General features: G+C 44.3%; 1 protein-coding gene across 1 annotated transcript in view; it reads right to left on the bottom strand.

Moving 5' to 3' along the window:
- The window catches only part of LOC308327458 (cell adhesion molecule DSCAML1-like), a 113,292-nt gene that overhangs the window by 73,693 nt on the left and 19,522 nt on the right, over positions 1-20,077 (bottom strand). The window contains 1 exon segment of the mRNA XM_080780967.1: positions 17,087-17,233. Coding sequence (XP_080637093.1) covers positions 17,087-17,233 — 147 coding nt within the window.

Below are 20,077 nucleotides of genomic sequence, written 5' to 3'. Positions count from 1 at the left end.
AAAGGTGCTATATAAATGCACCATTTACCATTTACATTAAATTTAAAATTAAATTAAATCTAAAAAAACAAAGTTGAAATATGGAGATACAAGGTTTCTGCCGACATGCAACACACACAGATGTGTGTGTGTGTGTGTGTGGAAATGTCCAGATACAGCAGGCGGGCCCAAGACGGGATCTGAGCACTGACCAGTAAATAGAAACCATGTATACTGTGGGAAGCCTGGTGACTTGAGGTTAAGCCTTAACCCTGGTGCTAATGCTAATGCTACATTCTGATATATGTTATATATTCCTTTGATATCTTTATAATAATGCTATGAAGATGTTGTATATATCGTGCAATGTATATAATAGCATCAAATTGAGTCAAAATGCAAACAAAGTACATTGCTTTTACGTTGAGCAAAAAGAAAATCTAACTTAGCGTACTATAGTTCTACTGCTAGCCAAAGCTATATACTTGCTGGATGTGGCACTATATAGCGGAAACAAAAGTGGAAAGGCCTGAATCAATTATAAACATTTAAAGTCAGATTCCTCTGTAACTTATTCAATGAAACCAAAAGTTCATTTGATTTAACCGATCGATTTATTAAATACCGTTTCTAACATTGAATTAAAGGTATATTCAGTGATTTCACGTAATTCAAATATCACTTATTTTTTTTGTCTTGTTGTGATAATCCTCTCTATACTATAGAGTGTGCTGACCATATAAGGAGTTCCTCCCCCTGTCCCCAGTTAACCCCTGGGGGGGTCAAAAAAACCCTTAGGTTTCGTTTTTGGCTCTCCATCCTGATTGGATGAACGGCTTAGGTCCCAGCCAAAAACGAAACCTAAGGTTTTTTTTAGTGAAATCACTGAATATACCTTTAAGTTGACTTGATTGATTGACATGAAAAAAATGACCTATTGAGCCACAATGGAATATTTGTTTTCAAGAGTGTTGAGCACAAACATCAGTAGCGTTACAAAGTTAGACACACAAAAACTATTTCCATTTCGCCCCCTCAGGAACATTTGTTTTTTTACTATTTTCAGCAATGAGATCATACTTCTTTGCGGGTATAGATCTTGTTGAGCTGGTCATTTTAAAAGTAGCTCTTAACCCATTCTGAACGGGAACCCGTTTTGGTGTCGGCATCATGTTATGCTTTAGTTATTGAAAAATAGCAGATCTACAAGCTCATAGCGCGCCACCGAGTGGCGCGCTACGAGCTTGTAGGTCTGCTATTTTTGAAAAATCGAAGAACGACTGACATTTTTTAGAATCTGATCTCAGGTCAGAATGGGGTTAATCAGACCAGTGTGTGTCCAGTGGAAACCTCGTATGAATCTGATCTCAGGTCAGAATGGGTTAAGTCCAAAAAAAAGTCTAGGCACCCCATGGACTATATACTGACCCTATAAACAAGCCTGATATACGCCCACAAGGGTGCGTTTGGATATCACTGAGCGCACTAGTGCAACACAATCTAATACGTGAGTGTGCACCCGGTGCCCCCCCCCCATAGATAGCCACAGATCTGAGCACTATATGTGCACATACATAATGGCCTATAATGTGCATATATGAGGCCGACCGACTTGGCTCGAGCACAATCGACAAGTATCCGAGAGAGAGAGAGAGAGAGAGTGCGGTGACCGCCCGCAGAAGTTGTCCAGAACCCGCTGATCCAACCAATAATATGCCCATATATGGGCATGCCAATAGGGTATATATGGGGCATGTACACAAATGACATCATAAAAGGGACACAGCTATAGACAGACGGATAAGGAGATCTCCATATAGGGACACAAAAGGGACAGACAGACGGGCACTCGGACAAAGCCCCCCCCCCCCCCCCCCCGACACTATGACTTATAGGTGTGAGGGCCGCGTGGCGGACTGAACTCCCTTAACTAGTTGCAGAATATCCTCGGGGCGCTACAGGAACCTGTATAGCGTTCCGTTTGTTGCACATCGCCCAAACACTGTAACGGCAACGGAGTTACGAGGTTCAAAACAGAACGCGTGACCTTAACTTCCTATACGCATGCAGTTAAATCCAGTCAATTGCAACCATTAAATGAACGCATGAGCGTCGTTCATTCCGAATTTAGAGACATCTCAGTCAGTCAGTATGAGAACATGCGTCATTGCGTCGGGATCCGGACACAATTCCCACACGGCGCATTAGTCCGACGAGGTTATTGTTAGGTTAGGGATATAGGTTGGTTATGGTTAGGGATAGAGGTAGGTTGGTTATGGTTAGGTTAGGGATAGAGGTAGGTTGGTTATGGTTAGGTTAGGGATAGAGTATAGGTTGTCTGTCTAATGACTGTCGGACCAAAACACGTGTCGGAACTTAGTACTGCACCCTCATGCGTCCATTCACAGATAAGAAGCTATAGTGCGGCTGTTTGAATAACACGATGTGATTGGTTCGGTTTTCAGGGGTACGCTGCTTTGATTGGTTGGCAAGGTCGGTTCCCCAGAAATAGTCCGCAAGGCCCAGTCACATGTATTGCAACACCCGGGGAAATCTGTCCCACAGTCCCGTGGAATGCATTGTAACGTCCCATCGCTGGGAGAGAAAGATGCAGTGAATTTTTCCATTCATGACTCTCCACAACAGCTTCCCTCTAGCAGGCCAGCTGTAAAAACAACATCACATAGTATTGACCCTGAAGCACTGTCTCCCACTCTCTCTCTCTCTGACTCACTCTCTCTCTCTCTCTCTCTCTCTCTCTCCTCTCAGCCTCACCGCCCACTCCGATCAATCAGAGGTCTGCCATGTTGATATGGCCTTTATGTGTGTTTGAACAGCTAATAGACAGACAGATCAATAGGTCTGATTGAGAGGTCATGTAGGAACATGGCACTTGGATGACCACCAGGGATCTGCTTTGAACCCCGGTCATGTCTTCTTTTGTCCCTGGACAAATGGTTACAAACCACCGGGTTGTGTTTGAGACCAGATAAGCCTGTTAAATAAACCAATGATAAGGAAGGAGCCCCACGGTGCGACGCATTAATTGCATTGTTACATCTTGTGCACGGAAGCCGGCAGCGTGCGTTGAATAAATTCAGATGCACAATGTATAGCCGATATATAATACCTGCCTTAATCTCGATTAAAGCAATGACGGAACCGATGGAATCATTAATCTGTTGACGTTGTTATAGACCTCAATTGATATTTCTACAAAGACATACAAATGCGGCCAAACTGGCACCATTTTGGTTCCATTTGTATACATTCTCGGTGTTAACTTAACACAGTGTTAACCGACACTGACTAAATAAGCGGTTCGCTCCTCAAGCACAGTTTCCTTAGCCGAAGCGGCTGTATAATAATCTCCTTTCTCTGTTATAATCCCCCCTCAGCTATAGCCTATAAACAAAAGGAAAGCAAAGCAGGAGAAAAGTACTGGAGTAAACCCTCTTTACACAAAGCCTATTTCTTAACCTCAAGCCCACATAAACCCCCGTCGTACCCTATGGGTTCCTCTCTAACCTCCCTGTGTAAGCCTCGGGAGATGATGTGATGCCACCCTGCTTTCACTTTCTGTATATAGATCAGGGGTGGCCAACTGGCGGCCCCGGGGGGCCAAATGCGGCCCCCACAATCACTTAATGCGGCCCATATATTATTTATTTCAGCCGTTTTCAGCTGTTATTTCAGCCATTTATTTCAGCCGCAAACATGACCCACTTTAATTACTTCGGTCTATAGATTAGTAGCCCAGATTAGTAGCTCGTAAAGTCAACATAGCTGTAATTAAATGCATTTAAAATTATATTAAAAAAAGGTTACTTTTCAGGATTTTAATTCAAATATAGCAAAAATAGCTGATCTACAAGCTCAAAACACGTCACAGTGCAACGCGTTTTTAGCTTGTAGATCAGCATTTTTTTTATAGATGCTGCTTCTGATTAGAGATACAGCTGTGGTGAGTATACTTGAAAGTTTAAAAAAAAAATCACACCCGTGTGAAGTGAGGGGCGCTCTTGTCGTCGTACATCATCAAAAAAAGAATGAATATACTTCTTCATGAATTAATATCGTTAATATTGTCAAGTTATGTTATTGGGCCTATATCTATACCTTAACCCTTATCCCTAAAGAAATATGCCATTTTTTTTCAACCTTTTAAAATATTTCAAATAGATCTACAAGCTCACAATGTCTCGATAGTAGATCGGCTAGTTGAACTATTTTAAAATGTTTTTCAAAATAGTAAAAAAGAAAAAGGCAAATACGTTTAGGGATAAGGGATAAGATGGAGCCCTGTCTTTTAACCATAATGACACAATGTTTTTAATCATGTATAAGATGACAACATGAATTTATGTGATTGGTTTAGCCGATTTGCTCGTCTATACATACGTGTGACGTAAATGTTCCTTTCATTGTCAATGGCATTTAATGTTTGTGTTAGTTGCCACAAATGTACGTCATATTTCATATAAATTCTCCTTTCATTGTCAAAAAACAAAACAAGCAAGTGATAAATTATTGTTATATGCAAAGGTTTGATTAGAGGTTACATTTGTGAGTTACCTACTGTAGGATGTACAGTGTATGTACAGACTATACATATTCAATAAATACAAATCTTCGCATTACAAAGTCCGCCATGCATGTCTTTTCAAATCCATATTAAAACATTACATGTTTCATGCCTTCTTCTCAGCCAATATTAGAACACAGGATTGTCCATCGATGTTTTTGTATTGTGGCAATGATCGAATGTTTTGGACCGACAGACACAGCGAAAGATTGACAGACAGAGTGACAGACAGACTGACAGACAGACAGACAGACTGACAGAGTGATAGAGAGACCAACAGACAAAATGGTTGGTGAAAAAGCTACAAATCTCACCACTTTGTTCAAGTTTGGAGAGCGGAGAAACATATTGAACGGGATGACGGCCATCTAAAATATTTTAAAAAGGGGTAATGCATTTGAATGTGTTGTCTCAGACAATATCTTTTACAAAGGTTGAGATATTGGTTATGACTTTGGAGGCCCTAATACCCTATATAGAAACCCAAAAGTAAAATCATTACTGGGCAATGGCTTGTTACTGATTTGTCTTTTATTTCAAATGATAATAAACTGTAAAGAATTACTATTTGAATCACATTTTGGTGCCATGTATGATGCCTCGCATTTCAACAGGCGCACAGCAGTGTTGTTTTCCTCGACTAAAACTAAAAGACGGAAAATGTTCGTCGACTATCTTTTTCCACCGACAAAAACTAAATGAAAACTAAGCTATGATGACAAAAACTAAGACTAAATATACTGACAATTTCGTCGACAAATAAAAAATAGACTAAAATGTCAGGAAGGGACTAGTGGACACTATAAGTCATTTTACTCTTGGTTGCATGCTGAAAATAGCCGATCTACAAGCTCACAACGCGTCGCTTGTATATCGGCTATTTTCAGCAAGTGTAAAAACACTCGTTACGACGGCATCAAGACCCGCCAAAACACATTTTAGTCGACTGAATCACCTGTAGATTTAGTCGACTGAAATCTCATGACATTTAGTCGACTAAAACTAGACTAACACTAAGACATTTCCATGGGTGACTATAAAATGTGACTCAAACCAAATGAAGTTTCAGTCCAAAGACTATATGACTAAACTAAAAATCGAAAATTTGCTGCCAAAAACAACACTGGCGCGCACACACACACACACACACACACACACACACACACACACACACACACACACACACACACACACACACACACACACACACACACACACACACACACACACACACACACACACACACACACACACACACACACACACACACACACACTCTCTCTCTCTCTCGTACTGCCACGCAGGCACAGGGGTTGGAGGATAAGATAGCGGAGGCCAGATATCTGTCAGCGTGATGTGCTCGCAGGGGCCTTTCTATCTCTATCCGTTACGCTGATTGACACTGATACAGCTGACGCTCCGCAAACATGGCAGTGTGTGTGTGCATGCGTGCGTGCACAATGGTGTCCATTTGTGTCCATTTGTGTGTGCAGTGAGTGAGTGAGGGTAAGATATATAAAATGACAGGGCGGGGGGGGGGGGGGGGGATGACGGCGACACTGCGGTGCGCGCTTCTTCTTTGTAAGTGTGTGCACGGTGCCTCGTGCACTCTCGCGTAGTAGTAGTGTGTAAATAGTCAATAATAGCCGACACTTGTCAGCCCTCTGCTCGGCGTCGCGCACAAAGCCCCCCGCGGTTGGGTCGCGCAACGTTGTGTGTGGAGGAGCCCCTCCTCTCTCTCACTCTCTCTCTCTCTCTACTCCCTCTGCCCGGGCCTCTCAAGCACAGATAATTACACCTATTGTGCGCCTTGTACACTCACGTGCGCACACACACACACACACACACACACACGCCCCCCAGCCCAACACACACACACACACACGCACGCACACTTGTGCTAATTAACACACCCACCCCATGCACGTGCCTAGTGAGTAAAGATGGCTGCCAGTGTCCCATCTGTCTCTCTCTCTCTCTCTAGCCCTGCTCCCAGTGTTTTGTCAGCACACACACATGGTTGCATGGGGCAGAATGGAGGCTATAGCTGACATGCAGGGGAACGAACGCCGCTATGTGTACTGTGTGTTATATATACTATAATATAGCACCGGAAAAGAGGGAGAAGAAGAAAAAGAGAGATTGTTTTGTGCATTTAAAATCGGAGAGTTCAAAACACTTTTGAGTGTCGAGTGTCGAGTGTTGAGTGTGTGAGTGTTGAGTGTGTGAGTGTTGAGTGTTGAGTGTGAGTGTGAGTGTGAGTGTGAGTGTGAGTGTGAGTGTGAGTGTGTGTGTGTGTGTGTGTGTGTGTGTGTGTGTGTGTGTGTGAGAGAGCGAAAGTGTGTGAGAGAGAGTGAGAGAGAGAGCATTTAATATACTAGTGTGCTTGGCTGCATGATTTAGTCATTGTCATTAATGTTTACCCCCCCTCCCCCCCCCAAACTCTCCCCCAAGGTCTGCCATGTGGCACATGGGACAAGGGGGGGGGGGGGTGTGGGGTTAGAGGGAGAGAGAGAGAGAGAGAGAGAGAGAGAGAGAGAGAGAGAGAGAGAGAGACACTGACCCGCATGTCCATGCCAGTCGATGGGATCGTGTGTGCGGTGAGCCCCCGGGAGGCCACGTGCTTTGTGTCACACCATGTCCTGCACCCGGGCCGGGGCAGGGAACACACACACACACACACACACACACACACACACACACACACACACACACACATCACACACACACATCACACACACACACATCAGAGAGCCAGCGTGGTGGTTCTGCGGAGCTCCACGTTAATGTAACCCCCGCGCGTTAATGTTTCATGAGCTTCTCCTCCGTATATTCCCGGAGACCATCGTGCCGAAAAATCTGAAAATGGCTTTATTGTGTTGCCTTTGTTGCAAGACTGCATGAGAGAGCACGCAGACGTAGGGGAAATGAGTGTGTGAGCGTGTGCGTGCGTGTGTGAGTGTGAGTGAGTGCGTGTGTGTTGAGGGGGCAGGGGGGGGGGCCTTGTAACATTTGTACATTCCAGAAGCCATATATGTCTGACCCGTGTTTACACGAGGCAGCACGGTAGCTGACAAGTGTATCCATTAATGTATTCTCGCTCTGAGTGCACGTACACAGATTTAAAAACACAGATCTCCAGTTTCTAACGCATCGCTGCTCTCCATGCTCTCTCTCTCTCTCTCTCTCTCTCTCTCTGTGTGTGTGTGTGTGTGTCAGCTCCTCTTTGTCGTGCCTGCGCTGTTATGAGGTATATAGGTACAGAAAGTGACATAGTTATGACTGAGATAAAGAGCTCCTATATGTGTTGTTGGTCTGTGTGATGCTGTGTAGCGCATGCGGTTCCTCAAAGTGGGGTCCGGGGGACCCCCCAGGGGGTCCTTGAGGGAGTTCCAGGGGCGGCTCCCCCAGATAAATGATAGTTAGGAACCAAATGGACCCTTATGGGTCTGTATAACTCTGTCACACATGGGCGGTCCTCAAAATTAAACGGGTGTTGAGAATCTCTGCTCGAGACGTAGAAATCTTCTCTTATTATATGGGGGGGGGGGGGTCCCTCATGGCGTGTCTTTTCAAATGGCGGGGTCCGCGGGATAAGACATGAAGAGGTTTGGGAACGCATATACGTTGTGTGCACCTACACACACACACACAGCATATCAATAACACTCAGTTTAAATCGCACCTTATGTAACACAACACATTCTTCTAAGTTTTATATTCAATCAGCTTTACTGTATTTGTGCTATATATTCCTCTCTATGCTAGACAGTGTCGTTTGTTTTTTTAACCCATTTTGAGCAGGAAAACCCCTTTTGGTGTTTTAAACATTATGTTATAATTTAGCTATTGATAAATAGCAAGATCTACAAGCTCATGAACTTGTAGGTCTGTATATATTTTTTTTTTTTATCGTTAAAATGTGCCTCAAATCTTTCCGAAAATTGTCATTATTTAGAAGACTTTTTTTTTTTTTCCCGACGTCAGGCCTGAATGGATTATCACAGTGGAAGTATAAGGGTAGTATATATAGGGGTAGAACTAAACGCTGTGGCAGGTGGGACTAGAGAGAGAGAGACCCCCAGACTCATGGCATTGGTCCCTGGGCCACCATGTGGCTGCAGCCATCTGGCTGGCCCTGGGTCTGTGCATCGGAGCCACTCATTAGCTTTCTATGCTGCATGCATGCATGCATGCATGGGCCTGCCTCAGTCTGGAAGGCTATATACACGATCTCTTCTCTGCACAGCAACATCCTCAGTGTTCTTATACCCATTCTGACCTGAGATCAGATTTCTGAGACAGTTTTCTGAGAAAAGCTATATGTCAGTCGTTCTTCGATTTTTTTCAAAAATAGCAGACCTATACAAGCTCGTAGCGCGCCACTCGGTGGCGTGCTACGAGCTTGTAGATCTGCTATTTCTCAATAGCTAAAGCATGACATGACGCTTGAAACACCAAAAGGGGTTCCCGCCACCAAAATGTGTTTTAACCACGTTATATTATAGGCGGAACATTTTTGAAAACGTTTAAGAATTCTAACATGCGGAATCCTTCTTTATAGTAGATCTACAAGTCTATACATGCAGCGCCTCACCATGTGAAGTGTTATACATTAGGAGGCTGCAGTGTAGAGATGTGCTGTTTTAGAAAAGGTTTGAGTATATAGGGCTTATAGGTGGTTATAACTCCAAGCGTGTGTGTGTGTATAGGGTCCATTTGGTTCTGTCTGTTACACTCTCAGGGTTTACTGTTAGTTTATTAAGGATCCCCATTAGTCTACAGTATACCGTTAGTAGTGGAGACTATTCTTCCAGGGGTCCCTGTGGTTTTCTTAATGACATACAAAACCCCACGTATCTCTACACCTCTCTCTCTCTCTCTCTCTCTCCTCTTCCTCCATCTGATGGCTGCTCAGACGGACAGGCCCCCCCGCTGTCTCTGGAGAGTCAGTCACGCACGCACGGACGCGGACGCACACGCACACGCGTACACACACACGCGCACACACACACACACACACACACACACACACACACACACGACACACACGAGGCGTAGCTACAGGGTGGGCATGGGAAGGGAAGGAGAGGGAAATAGGTCAGGCTGTACCCCCTCCCCTCTTAAACCCGCATGCTATCCTGGCTGGACAGGAAAGTGGGGCAGGCAACGACACACACACGCACACGCACACACACACACACACACACGCGCGCTGCGGCACGCACTACGATAGATAGCCACCCGCTCCAGATGGGCGAGCGTGTGTCTATGACAGAATGAGAACCTGTTGGGGTTCAGAGGTCACGACTGTGTCATGTTATGTCACATCGGCTCCGCCTTCACACAAGTGTGTGTGTGTGACTCAAATACTGATTATAGGAAACACGCCTAGTATAATGGTCTCCGACACAGTCAGTGGTTCTCAAACTTTTGTCCCATGTCAAAGGACCCCGATTGAATATGGATTTGGGGCCAGGGACCACCCAGCATATATGAGTTTCCAATTAACATCTATATACCGTAAACACTGTACACCAGCATCTTTTATGATATACCGTATGTTTGTATTCGTCTCAGCCATCAGACATTGTGTGCGTGTGTGTGTGTGTGTGTGCGTGCGTGCATGCATGAGTGCGGTGCGTGAGTGCGTGCATGTATATCCGCAGCTAATGTCACATATACACTGGGTTGATCATGCATCACACTTGTTGTACAAGCATATATTATATAGCCAAAACGACACATGGATATTTCTTTTAATTGGCTGACGACAACTATGCCATTTGTGTGAATTACCATAATAATCGCAGCCCCGCATGTGATGGTCCCGGCCTCCACACTCACAGGCTATGGGATAATAGGATATACTGTATATACGTTTCCCATGATGAGGCTGTGGACCGACCGGGACTTCATGCCAATTGGCCCGCCTGTTCGTCCAAATAATGGGATCAATAGCTGTTGTATTACTACTGTAAAACCAGCCAATTATACAATGCTCCTGCTATCATCTTACATCCATGTAAAAATATATATTTTGCAGCGACATTCACCAACATTCCATCCATCCATCCATCCGTCCGCCTTCAACCGCTTATCGGAAGTCGGGGTCGCGGGGGGCAACAGCTCCCACCAGAGAGAGCTCCAGAGACTTCCCTCACCTAGAGCAACATTAGTGACGTTCCCAACTAAGGCCCGCAGTGAGTCGATGTGTTTCCTCCCACTGCGCCTTGTGGGTCTGCCCCATAGAGTATTAAAAGGATAGAGACTAAACTAGCGCGAAGCTCCGCCCCCTCCGCTATTCATGTCAGTGGAAGTTGCTCAGTGGCGTTTTGAAGCACCCGGAAGGCTGCCGGAAGTACCGTCTATTTCGCTGATTCAGCATTTCACTTCCGCATTTTTTGGACACCAAATTTTGGTGTCCAAATGCGGAAGTGCACCCAGAGTGCACCTGGGCTTTACATTGGGCGCTCGGTTGCACGGGGTTTCCTCGTCAAGAATCCACGGGTCCGCCTGCAGTCCTTCCTCTTACCACTAGGGCCCAGCGCTTCAACATTGGAGTGCATAGCTGGCCCCTTGTGGGTCTGCCCCCCGGGGTATATCTCCTCCCAGTGGGGGGACGTGCCTCGAGGACCTCCTGTCCGAGAGGCATCCTATATAACCAGATTCCCCCCAACAACCATCCTATAAGCTGGCTCCTTTCTGTGTTATTGGTCTTGTTTCTTATACCGGTGAAGAAAAAAAAAGATCGCTATACGTCCATAAACGTCCCACTGCCTTGCGTCGTCCTCTCGTGGAGGAAGACTCCACACAGCAAAAATGTGCACGGCATATATATAGCGAAAACTTACATAATACAAATTGCAACCAGTGTTGTTTTCGTCGACTAAAACTAAGACGAAAAATGTTCGTCGACTACCTTTTTTCACTGACTAAAACTAAATGAAACTAAATAAAAACGAATCTATGATGACTAAAACTAAGACTAAATATACTGACAATTCCGTCAACAAATAAAAACTAGACTAAAATGTTAGGAAGGGACTAGTGGACAAGAGATCCAGTTTTATGCTGGGTTATGCATGCTGAAAATAGCAGATATACAATCTCACAAATTTGTATATCTGCTATTTTCAGCATGCAACCAAAGTGTAAAATATGTCATTACAACGACATCAAGGCCTGTCAAAACACATTTTAGTCGACTAGAAATCACCTGTAGATTTAGTCGACTAAAATCCCATGACATTTAGTCGACTAAAAATAGACTAACACACTAACACATTCCAGGTGACTAAAATGTGACTAAAACTAAATGAAAACTATTCCAACGACTAATATGACTAAAACTAAAATCTAAAATTTGCTGCCAAAAACAACACTGATCTCAGAAAATGATGGGAGGAAGATGGACAATGAATGTGTATATATATTTATATATATGAGGAGGACAGGGATGCAGAGCAAGAGAGAGACATGATGTACAGTACAACCGGTAATCACACGCCACATTACTTTCATGGCTGTGTATATGTGCAGATATCTCACTCACTCCGTGCATATCTCTCACCGCATGGCATACAAAGGCTACAGTATAATTAACCCATTCTGACCGGGAACCCGTTTTGGTGCTAGCATCATGTTATGCTTTAGCTATTGAAAAATAGCAGATCTACAAGCTCATAGCGCGACACCGAGTGGCGCGATACGAGCTTGTAGGTCTGCTATTTTTGAAAAATCGAAGAACGACTGACATTTTTTAGAATCTGATCTCAGGTCAGAATGGGTTAATCAGACCAGTGTGTGTCCAGTGGAAAACTCGTATGAATCTGATCTCAGGTCAGAATGGGTTAATAGGGCATATCGGCTGGTAGAGATTAGCGCTCTACTAAGCAGACATTTATAGTTTTTTTTTTTAGACACGGCCTGCACAAAAAAACACAACAACAAGAAATCCCCCCCGCCCCCCCTGTGACATATACTGTACTGTACTGTACTGTACACCGCTGCCATTATGTTTCAATGGCCGTCCAATTACAGGCACATCGAGGGCGCTTAAACTGACAAAAATCAATATGACTTCCCCCCCCCCCTTCTTCATTAGATCTATCAGGCCGGGCCCTTGAACCAAACCTCCTACTTATTACCCTGTTTCTCCGGTTCCCGGCTGAACTAAAGCCAGGACAGGACAGGACAGGACAGGACAGGACAGGACGGACGGACGGACGGACGGACGGACGGACGGACGGACAGACAGACAGACAGACAGACAGACAGACAGACAGACAGACAGACAGACAGACAGACAGACAGACAGACAGACAGACAGACAGACAGACAGACAGACAGACAGACAGACAGACAGACAGACAGACAGACAGACAGACAGACAGACAGACAGACAGACAGACAGACAGACAGACAGACAGACAGACAGACAGACAGCAGAGGAGATGGAATAACCCATTCTGACCCGAGATCAGATTCTAAAAAAAATGTCCGTTTGAAAATGACAGTTTTGTTTTGTGTCAGTCGTTCTTCGATTTTTCAAAAACAGCAGACCTACAAGCTCATAGCGCGCCGCTCGGTGGCGCGCTATGAGCTTGTAGATCTGCTATTTTTCAATAGCTAAATCATAACATAATGCATCATAACAACACCGCCCAAAATGGAATAAGAGAGACCGCAACAGCAACGTGGTGTATATAAAGAGGTCGAGAAGGTGAGAGCATTTTAACAGTGATGTTATGTACAGTATATCCTGCAGTATTATAGACACATACTGTATACAGTACATGTGTGTATAGTTGTGGCTGAATGAAAGATAATTGGCTGCAATAACGGCAGGTCAGAAACGGTCATGCAGCAACACGTCCACAATAAGAGCCCATCTGATTGCTTATGTAATAACTGTGTGTGTGTGTGTGTGTGTGTGTGTGCGTGCGTGCGTGCGTGCGTGCGTGCATGCGTGCGTGCGTGCGTGCGTATGCATGATGCATGCATGCGTGCGCCCGCAAACATACTTCTTAATGTGCATTCATGTGAAAGTGCCCGAGATTGCGATGTTCAGATTTGACAATATGGATTTGTATGGCGCACACACACACACACACACACACACACACGCGCACACACACACACACACACACGGCCACATTTGCTATATAGAGTTGTCATATTGCACATAGATTACTGTATTGCTTTTGCTGTTATCATGATAAGGTCATTGTCTCCTTTGTTGATTTTTTGGGGAGGGGGGTGAGCTGCAAGGTTCAAGGACATCATGAGTCAGAATGACGCTGCATGGGACGGCCCTGTGCCGCGTCGAGCCGGGGGCGCTATAAGAACAGCATGCCGTTTGTGTTTGTGTTTATTGTGTGGAGAGAGAGGAGGAATGCTGAGTTCAGTGAGCAGCTCGTCATATTCAACATCTGATCCTCACACTCGCTGCTCATCAACTGACCTATATACCCCTAATTACACACAGCAGCCAGTCCATGGTATACACACACACACACACACACACACACACACACACACACAGTCACCGACGACGACACAAAACAATAAACCCCACGTGAAAAGAATGACCATCACAAACGATAGACTAGAGCTCCATGGATCTGTGCACGTTCAACACAGTCCTATATATTATCAACAGATAGAGCATGCCGAGGGTGTGAGGATATATATAGCCATCTTTTTACTCTCGTGGCACATGTGCTAAAGCCCGGTTTAAGCCTCAACCGTGGTGAGTTTAAAAGGAGAATTCCATGCTAGAATGCTTTCTTATCTTTCTTACCTTTCTTTGTAGTTGTTACGTCCCCACCAAAGAGGTCCAGGTGTTTTTTTTTTGTGCAAAAACTCCTTATTGGTTATTTTCCCTATACCATAAGCCCTCAATGAATTGCATTGCATTGAATGGGAATTGAATGGGGCTATATGGGGTGTTATGCTAGTTCGCTTATTTCCATCGAAAGAAGTATAGTAAAGTGTGCCGCTTGGGATATTATTTACATTATGAAGAGAGGATATATACAAAGAAATTATAATTTTGAGCGATGGAAATAAGCGAATTAGCACAACACCCCATATAGCCCCATTCAATTCCCATTCAATTCAATGCAATTCATTTAGGGCTTATGGTAGGGGAAACAGCCAATGCACAAAATAACACCTGGACCTCTTTGGTGGGGACGTAACAACTACAAAGAAAGGTAAGAAAGCCTTTTAGTATGGAATTCTCCTTTAAGGAGGAGGAAGTGACAAAAGTACAAAGATGTTCATGTGTATACCTCTTAGTGGTGAGTGACAAAATGAGAGTGTTTCATAGTCAAATCCTGAATAAGATCCATGTTTACCACCTGTTATCACCGATACTGGCATGCCTGGCTCCAGCCCCTGAATCCCCTTATATAGCCACACCCATTACAAAATATGTTCTGGGGGCGATTCAGGTCTGCATGGCGACTCCTATAACTATATAGTTTCTTTAAACAAACGACAGGTTTTTAGAAACATCGTCACACGACATATACTTCACCGTGTTTGTTTACATGCTATAGCAGCGCTCGTTGACAGCATTTGTTTGGTTAGCACCCGGGTTAGCCACATTGACGACGTCGTCGTCGTCGTCTGCTATATGATACTATTTTGTTTGGTTCGTGGGAACCAATCGCCAAAGACTGCCTCTTTGCCAACGAACGCCCATTCCAGAAACTGCTGGGCAGGGCTTTCATTCAGTCTAACTAATGACGTGAAACAAAATGAAAATTAAGGCTATATATACAATATACTGGACCGCAAACACAAACATTCTCAGAAAAGAGTATAGGTTTTAGTCCTGTCACTTTAACGTTTTGACACACTATACGTTGAGCTAAGTCAAAGACCTCCATCCTTACATTCAAATGCACATTGTATACGAACTAGCCCCCCCCCCCCAAAAAAAGGTATGTTAAATTAAATTAAATAAAACAAAATCACGAATAAATAAAATAAAATATTATGTATTTATTATATATTTATAATGTGAATAAATATATACAGTGTGTGTATTGGTTATGTGTGTGTGTATATATACACATATATATAGTGTATATTTATATATTTATACCGTGTTTATATATTTATATATGCATACTGTATATAGAGAGCCATCTGCCAGGACCTGAGGCCGTTCTTGCCCTACTACCCTCCTTGCTTCTCTTTCTTTGGGTCTCTCTGTTCTCTCCTAGCTCTCTCTCTCTCTCTCTCTCTCTCTCTCTCTCTCTCTCTCTCTCTCTCTCTCTCTCTCTCTTCTAGCTTGTTATTGTGAGCAAACGATGAAAACAAAAATGAAGAAGAGCGCAGCGCATAAAACACAAAAAACAGCATATCATCATCATCCTCATCATCACGCAATGAAATCCAAATATAATGCCAATAATGTCAATAAACATAAGAGACACGTGCGCTCACGAATACACGGACACGCACGCATGCCCGCACACCACACACACACACACACACACACACACACACACACACACACACATGTTTACAAACACGCACGCGCACACACACACACACACGCGCGCGCGCACACACACAAATGAGGTTAATGAAGACGAATGCGGGGGCACGGTCCTATTGACACCCAGTGTCTCTAATTGTGGCAGTATGTATATTCTTCAAGGACGACAGCGCGGTTTGGACAAGAAGGGTGGACACTAGAAGACGACAGGAGGAACGCGGAGGAGGCGGCGACGAAGAAGAAGAGGTCCGATGAAGAGGAAGAGGAAGTGTGCTTATAAAACACGGCCGGCCTATAGACGCCGCCCGTGCAACAGCTTGATAAGAAAATGCACTTTCTTCTTCAAAAAGAAATATAGCCAAATGACAAGAACATTGAAGAGAACAAAGGCAGCATTTCTGGAGGATTGACGGACGGACGGACGGAACAAAACCTCTTCTACATGGGTGAAGTCAGAGAAAAGAGGGAGGAGGAGGAGGAGGAGGAGGAGGGGTGGAGGAGGACGAGGACGGAGCGGAGCGGAGCGGAGGAAGAGGAGGAAAAGGAGGTCAGCGATCCATAACAGCGAGCAGACAGACAACAAGAGGTAATAGTTATAGGTCAGACGCGGAGCATTGTTGCACATCATCAGACCTCCACGCACGCCGCGCGCACGCTCGCATCCATGCTCCTATTAATATATATATATATATATATATATATATATATATATATATATATACACACGCGAGGACATCAGAGTCATTTTTATACCATTTCCTTTGCCATTTTAAACCGTATATATAAACCCCCTAAAGCCTGAGTTGAATTGCGTGCTGGTATATCAGACACCCAAAATAGTAGTCCATTTCTCAAAGTATATACTATACTATAGTGGGAACGTTGGCCCTCGCAAGTATAGTAACACTGTACAAACACACGTGCACGCTCGCACGCCAGCGCACGCACACGCACACACACACACACACACACACACGCACACGCACACACACACAGCGTCCTACCTGGGACGATGGACACGGTGTCTCTCTCCCAGGACACCACACTGACGTACTCCTGCACGGCGGTGGGAATGAGGCACTTGAACACAGCCACGTTGCCCCTCATGGAGCGCTGGTCCGCCACGCGCACCGTGTAGGGTTCCCTGAAAACTGTACAAACACATGGACAACACGCTGTAACACTGTGTGTAGGGTTCCCTGGAAACTGTACAAACACATGGACAACACGCTGTAACACTGTGTATGGGGTTCCCTGGAAACTGTACAAACACATGGACAACACTGTAACACTGTGTATGGGGTTCCCTGGAAACTGTACAAACACATGGACAACACGCTGTAACACTGTGTGTAGGGTTCCCTGAAAACTGTACAAACACATAGACAACACGCTGTAAGACTGTGTATGGGGTTCCCTGGAAACTGTACAAACACATGGACAATACTGTAACACTGTGTGTAAGGTTCCCTGGAAACTGTACAAACACATGGACAACATGCTGTAACACTGTGTATGGGGTTCCCTGAAAACTGTACAAACACATAGACAACACGCTGTAACACTGTGTGTAGGGTTCCCTGGAAACTGTACAAACACATAGACAACACGCTGTAACACTGTGTATGGGGTTCCCTGAAAACTGTACAAACACATGGACAACACGCTGTAACACTGTGTATGGGGTTCCCTGGAAACTGTACAAACACATGGACAACACGCTGTAACACTGTGTGTAGGGTTCCCTGAAAACTGTACAAACACATGGACAACACGCTGTAAGACTGTGTATAGGGTTCCCTGAAAACTGTACAAACACATGGACAACACGCTGTAAGACTGTGTATGGGGTTCCCTGAAAACTGTACAAACACATGGACAACACGCTGTAAGACTGTGTATGGGGTTCCCTGAAAACTGTACAAACACATGGACAACACGCTGTAAGACTGTGTATAGGGTTCCCTGAAAACTGTACAAACACATAGACAACACGCTGTAACACTGTGTATGGGGTTCCCTGGTAACTGTACAAACACATGGACAACACGCTGTAAGACTGTGTATGGGGTTCCCTGAAAACTGTACAAACACATGGACAACACGCTGTAAGACTGTGTATAGGGTTCCCTGAAAACTGTACAAACACATAGACAACACGCTGTAACACTGTGTATGGGGTTCCCTGGTAACTGTACAAACACATGGACAATACTGTAACAGGGGGGGGGGGGGGGGCAGGGGTTCCCAAACCTTTTCATGTCAAGGACCCTCAAAAGGACCCTCAAATTCGCATGCAAATAATAATTAGCATGCGAACCCCCATTTGAAAAGATATGCCAAAGAGCAGTGATTTTCAACCATTTTCATTTCAAGGACCTCGAGTTTGACATACGTTATACGGCTTACGGACAGACCTCAATTTAATGGCATTTCTATCTCTGGGACCCCAATTTATATTGTTGTTAATGTAACTCTGAGAGTGTACAAATGGACCCGAACAGGTCAATTTGGTTCCATTTGTACGTACACACGAGCGAACGCTTTTAACTCAAATCTTTGCTTCTCGGGAGTGCCTGGAATAACATATGGGGGTCGTCGGCCAATTGCATATATACGTTTTCGGGGTCCTTGACATGAAAAACTTTGAGAACACTGACATAGGGTTTTCTGTCATGATTTAGAAGGCATTTGTAAAATCGTCCTCAGGTCTAAATGGGTTAAGTATAAGTAGCAATACCACAAATCTGGACCTACAGTATACTCAACATTTGACTTGATAAAAGTAAAAGTATATTGGCAGCGAAATATACGGTTTATGTTCAAAATGTATCAAAAACGCTTTTGAAAATAGCCGATCTACAAGCTCACAACGTGCTGCGATGCCTTGTGAGCTTGTAAATTGGTTATTCTCTGAATAGCACGCACAGACAGACAGACAGACAGAACAGTACAGTACAGTACAGTACAGTACAGTACAGTACAGTACAGTACAGTACAGTACAGTACAGTACAGTACAGTACAGTACAGTACAGTACTTGAGTAAATATACTATAGCATCTAAAAAATGTATGGACATTTGGCAAAAGAATTGCTTTCGTTTCGTTGCTTTCAATCATTTAGTAGTTGTCTGCCATGTCTCGACAAAATGCAGTTTTTTGAGTTCATATGAAGCCTGTCAGTCCTTGAATTGTAAATCGCAATATTTCTAAATCCGTTTGGGCCCAGCTGGCCCATTGGCTGGCCCAGACATCTTCGTTGGTTTTTATTTTGACTCGAACGGGGCGTGGCTCATAGACTGTAACGGTAGACACGCCCCTCAGAACATACGCGACTTTATGGTCATTTTTTGAGGACGATTCTACAAAATGTCTTCTAAATACTGACCGTTTTCTGAAAAACCTAGGTTTCTATGGTTCTCAAACTATTTAATGTCAAGGACCTCAGAAATTACTGTATATATGAAATTGGCCACCGACCCCCATCTGAAAAAATGTTGTTCCAGTGACCCCCGCCAGAAGCAAAGATTTGACTTTTACGCCACATTTTCACAATTTTTCAAAAATAAGCAGATCTACAAGCTCGTAGCGCGGCACTCGGTGCCGCGCTATGAGCCTGTAGATCTGCTGTTTTTCAATAGCTAAAGCACAACATAATGCTTAAAACACCAAAAGGGGTTCCCAGCCCAGAATGCGTTATGCAAGCCAATACTACGCCGGACACAAAAGTGAAGTTATATGCTATAGAGAATGACATCAGCATTATTATACACATCGACGTATCGTTTCGCGCACCACTTGATGAGAACGTAACATTCCTGTTAAACAGGCACGATAACAGAGCTCATGCTGAAGAAATGAAACACCGTCCAGGGTGCTGGTTCATGCATGCTCATGCAATATTTGACGCTGTTTTGAATGAGCTGGGACTCATTAGTGAAAACACATGAAGCTAGGACATATCCCAAGGTTGCTAAGAGACGAACGTTTGGAAC

This window comes from Protomyctophum bolini, assembly GCF_963924005.1.
Source record: "Protomyctophum bolini genome assembly, chromosome: 13".
Lineage (NCBI taxonomy): Eukaryota > Metazoa > Chordata > Actinopteri > Myctophiformes > Myctophidae > Protomyctophum > Protomyctophum bolini.
This window is presented reverse-complemented; position numbering and strand designations above follow the sequence as displayed.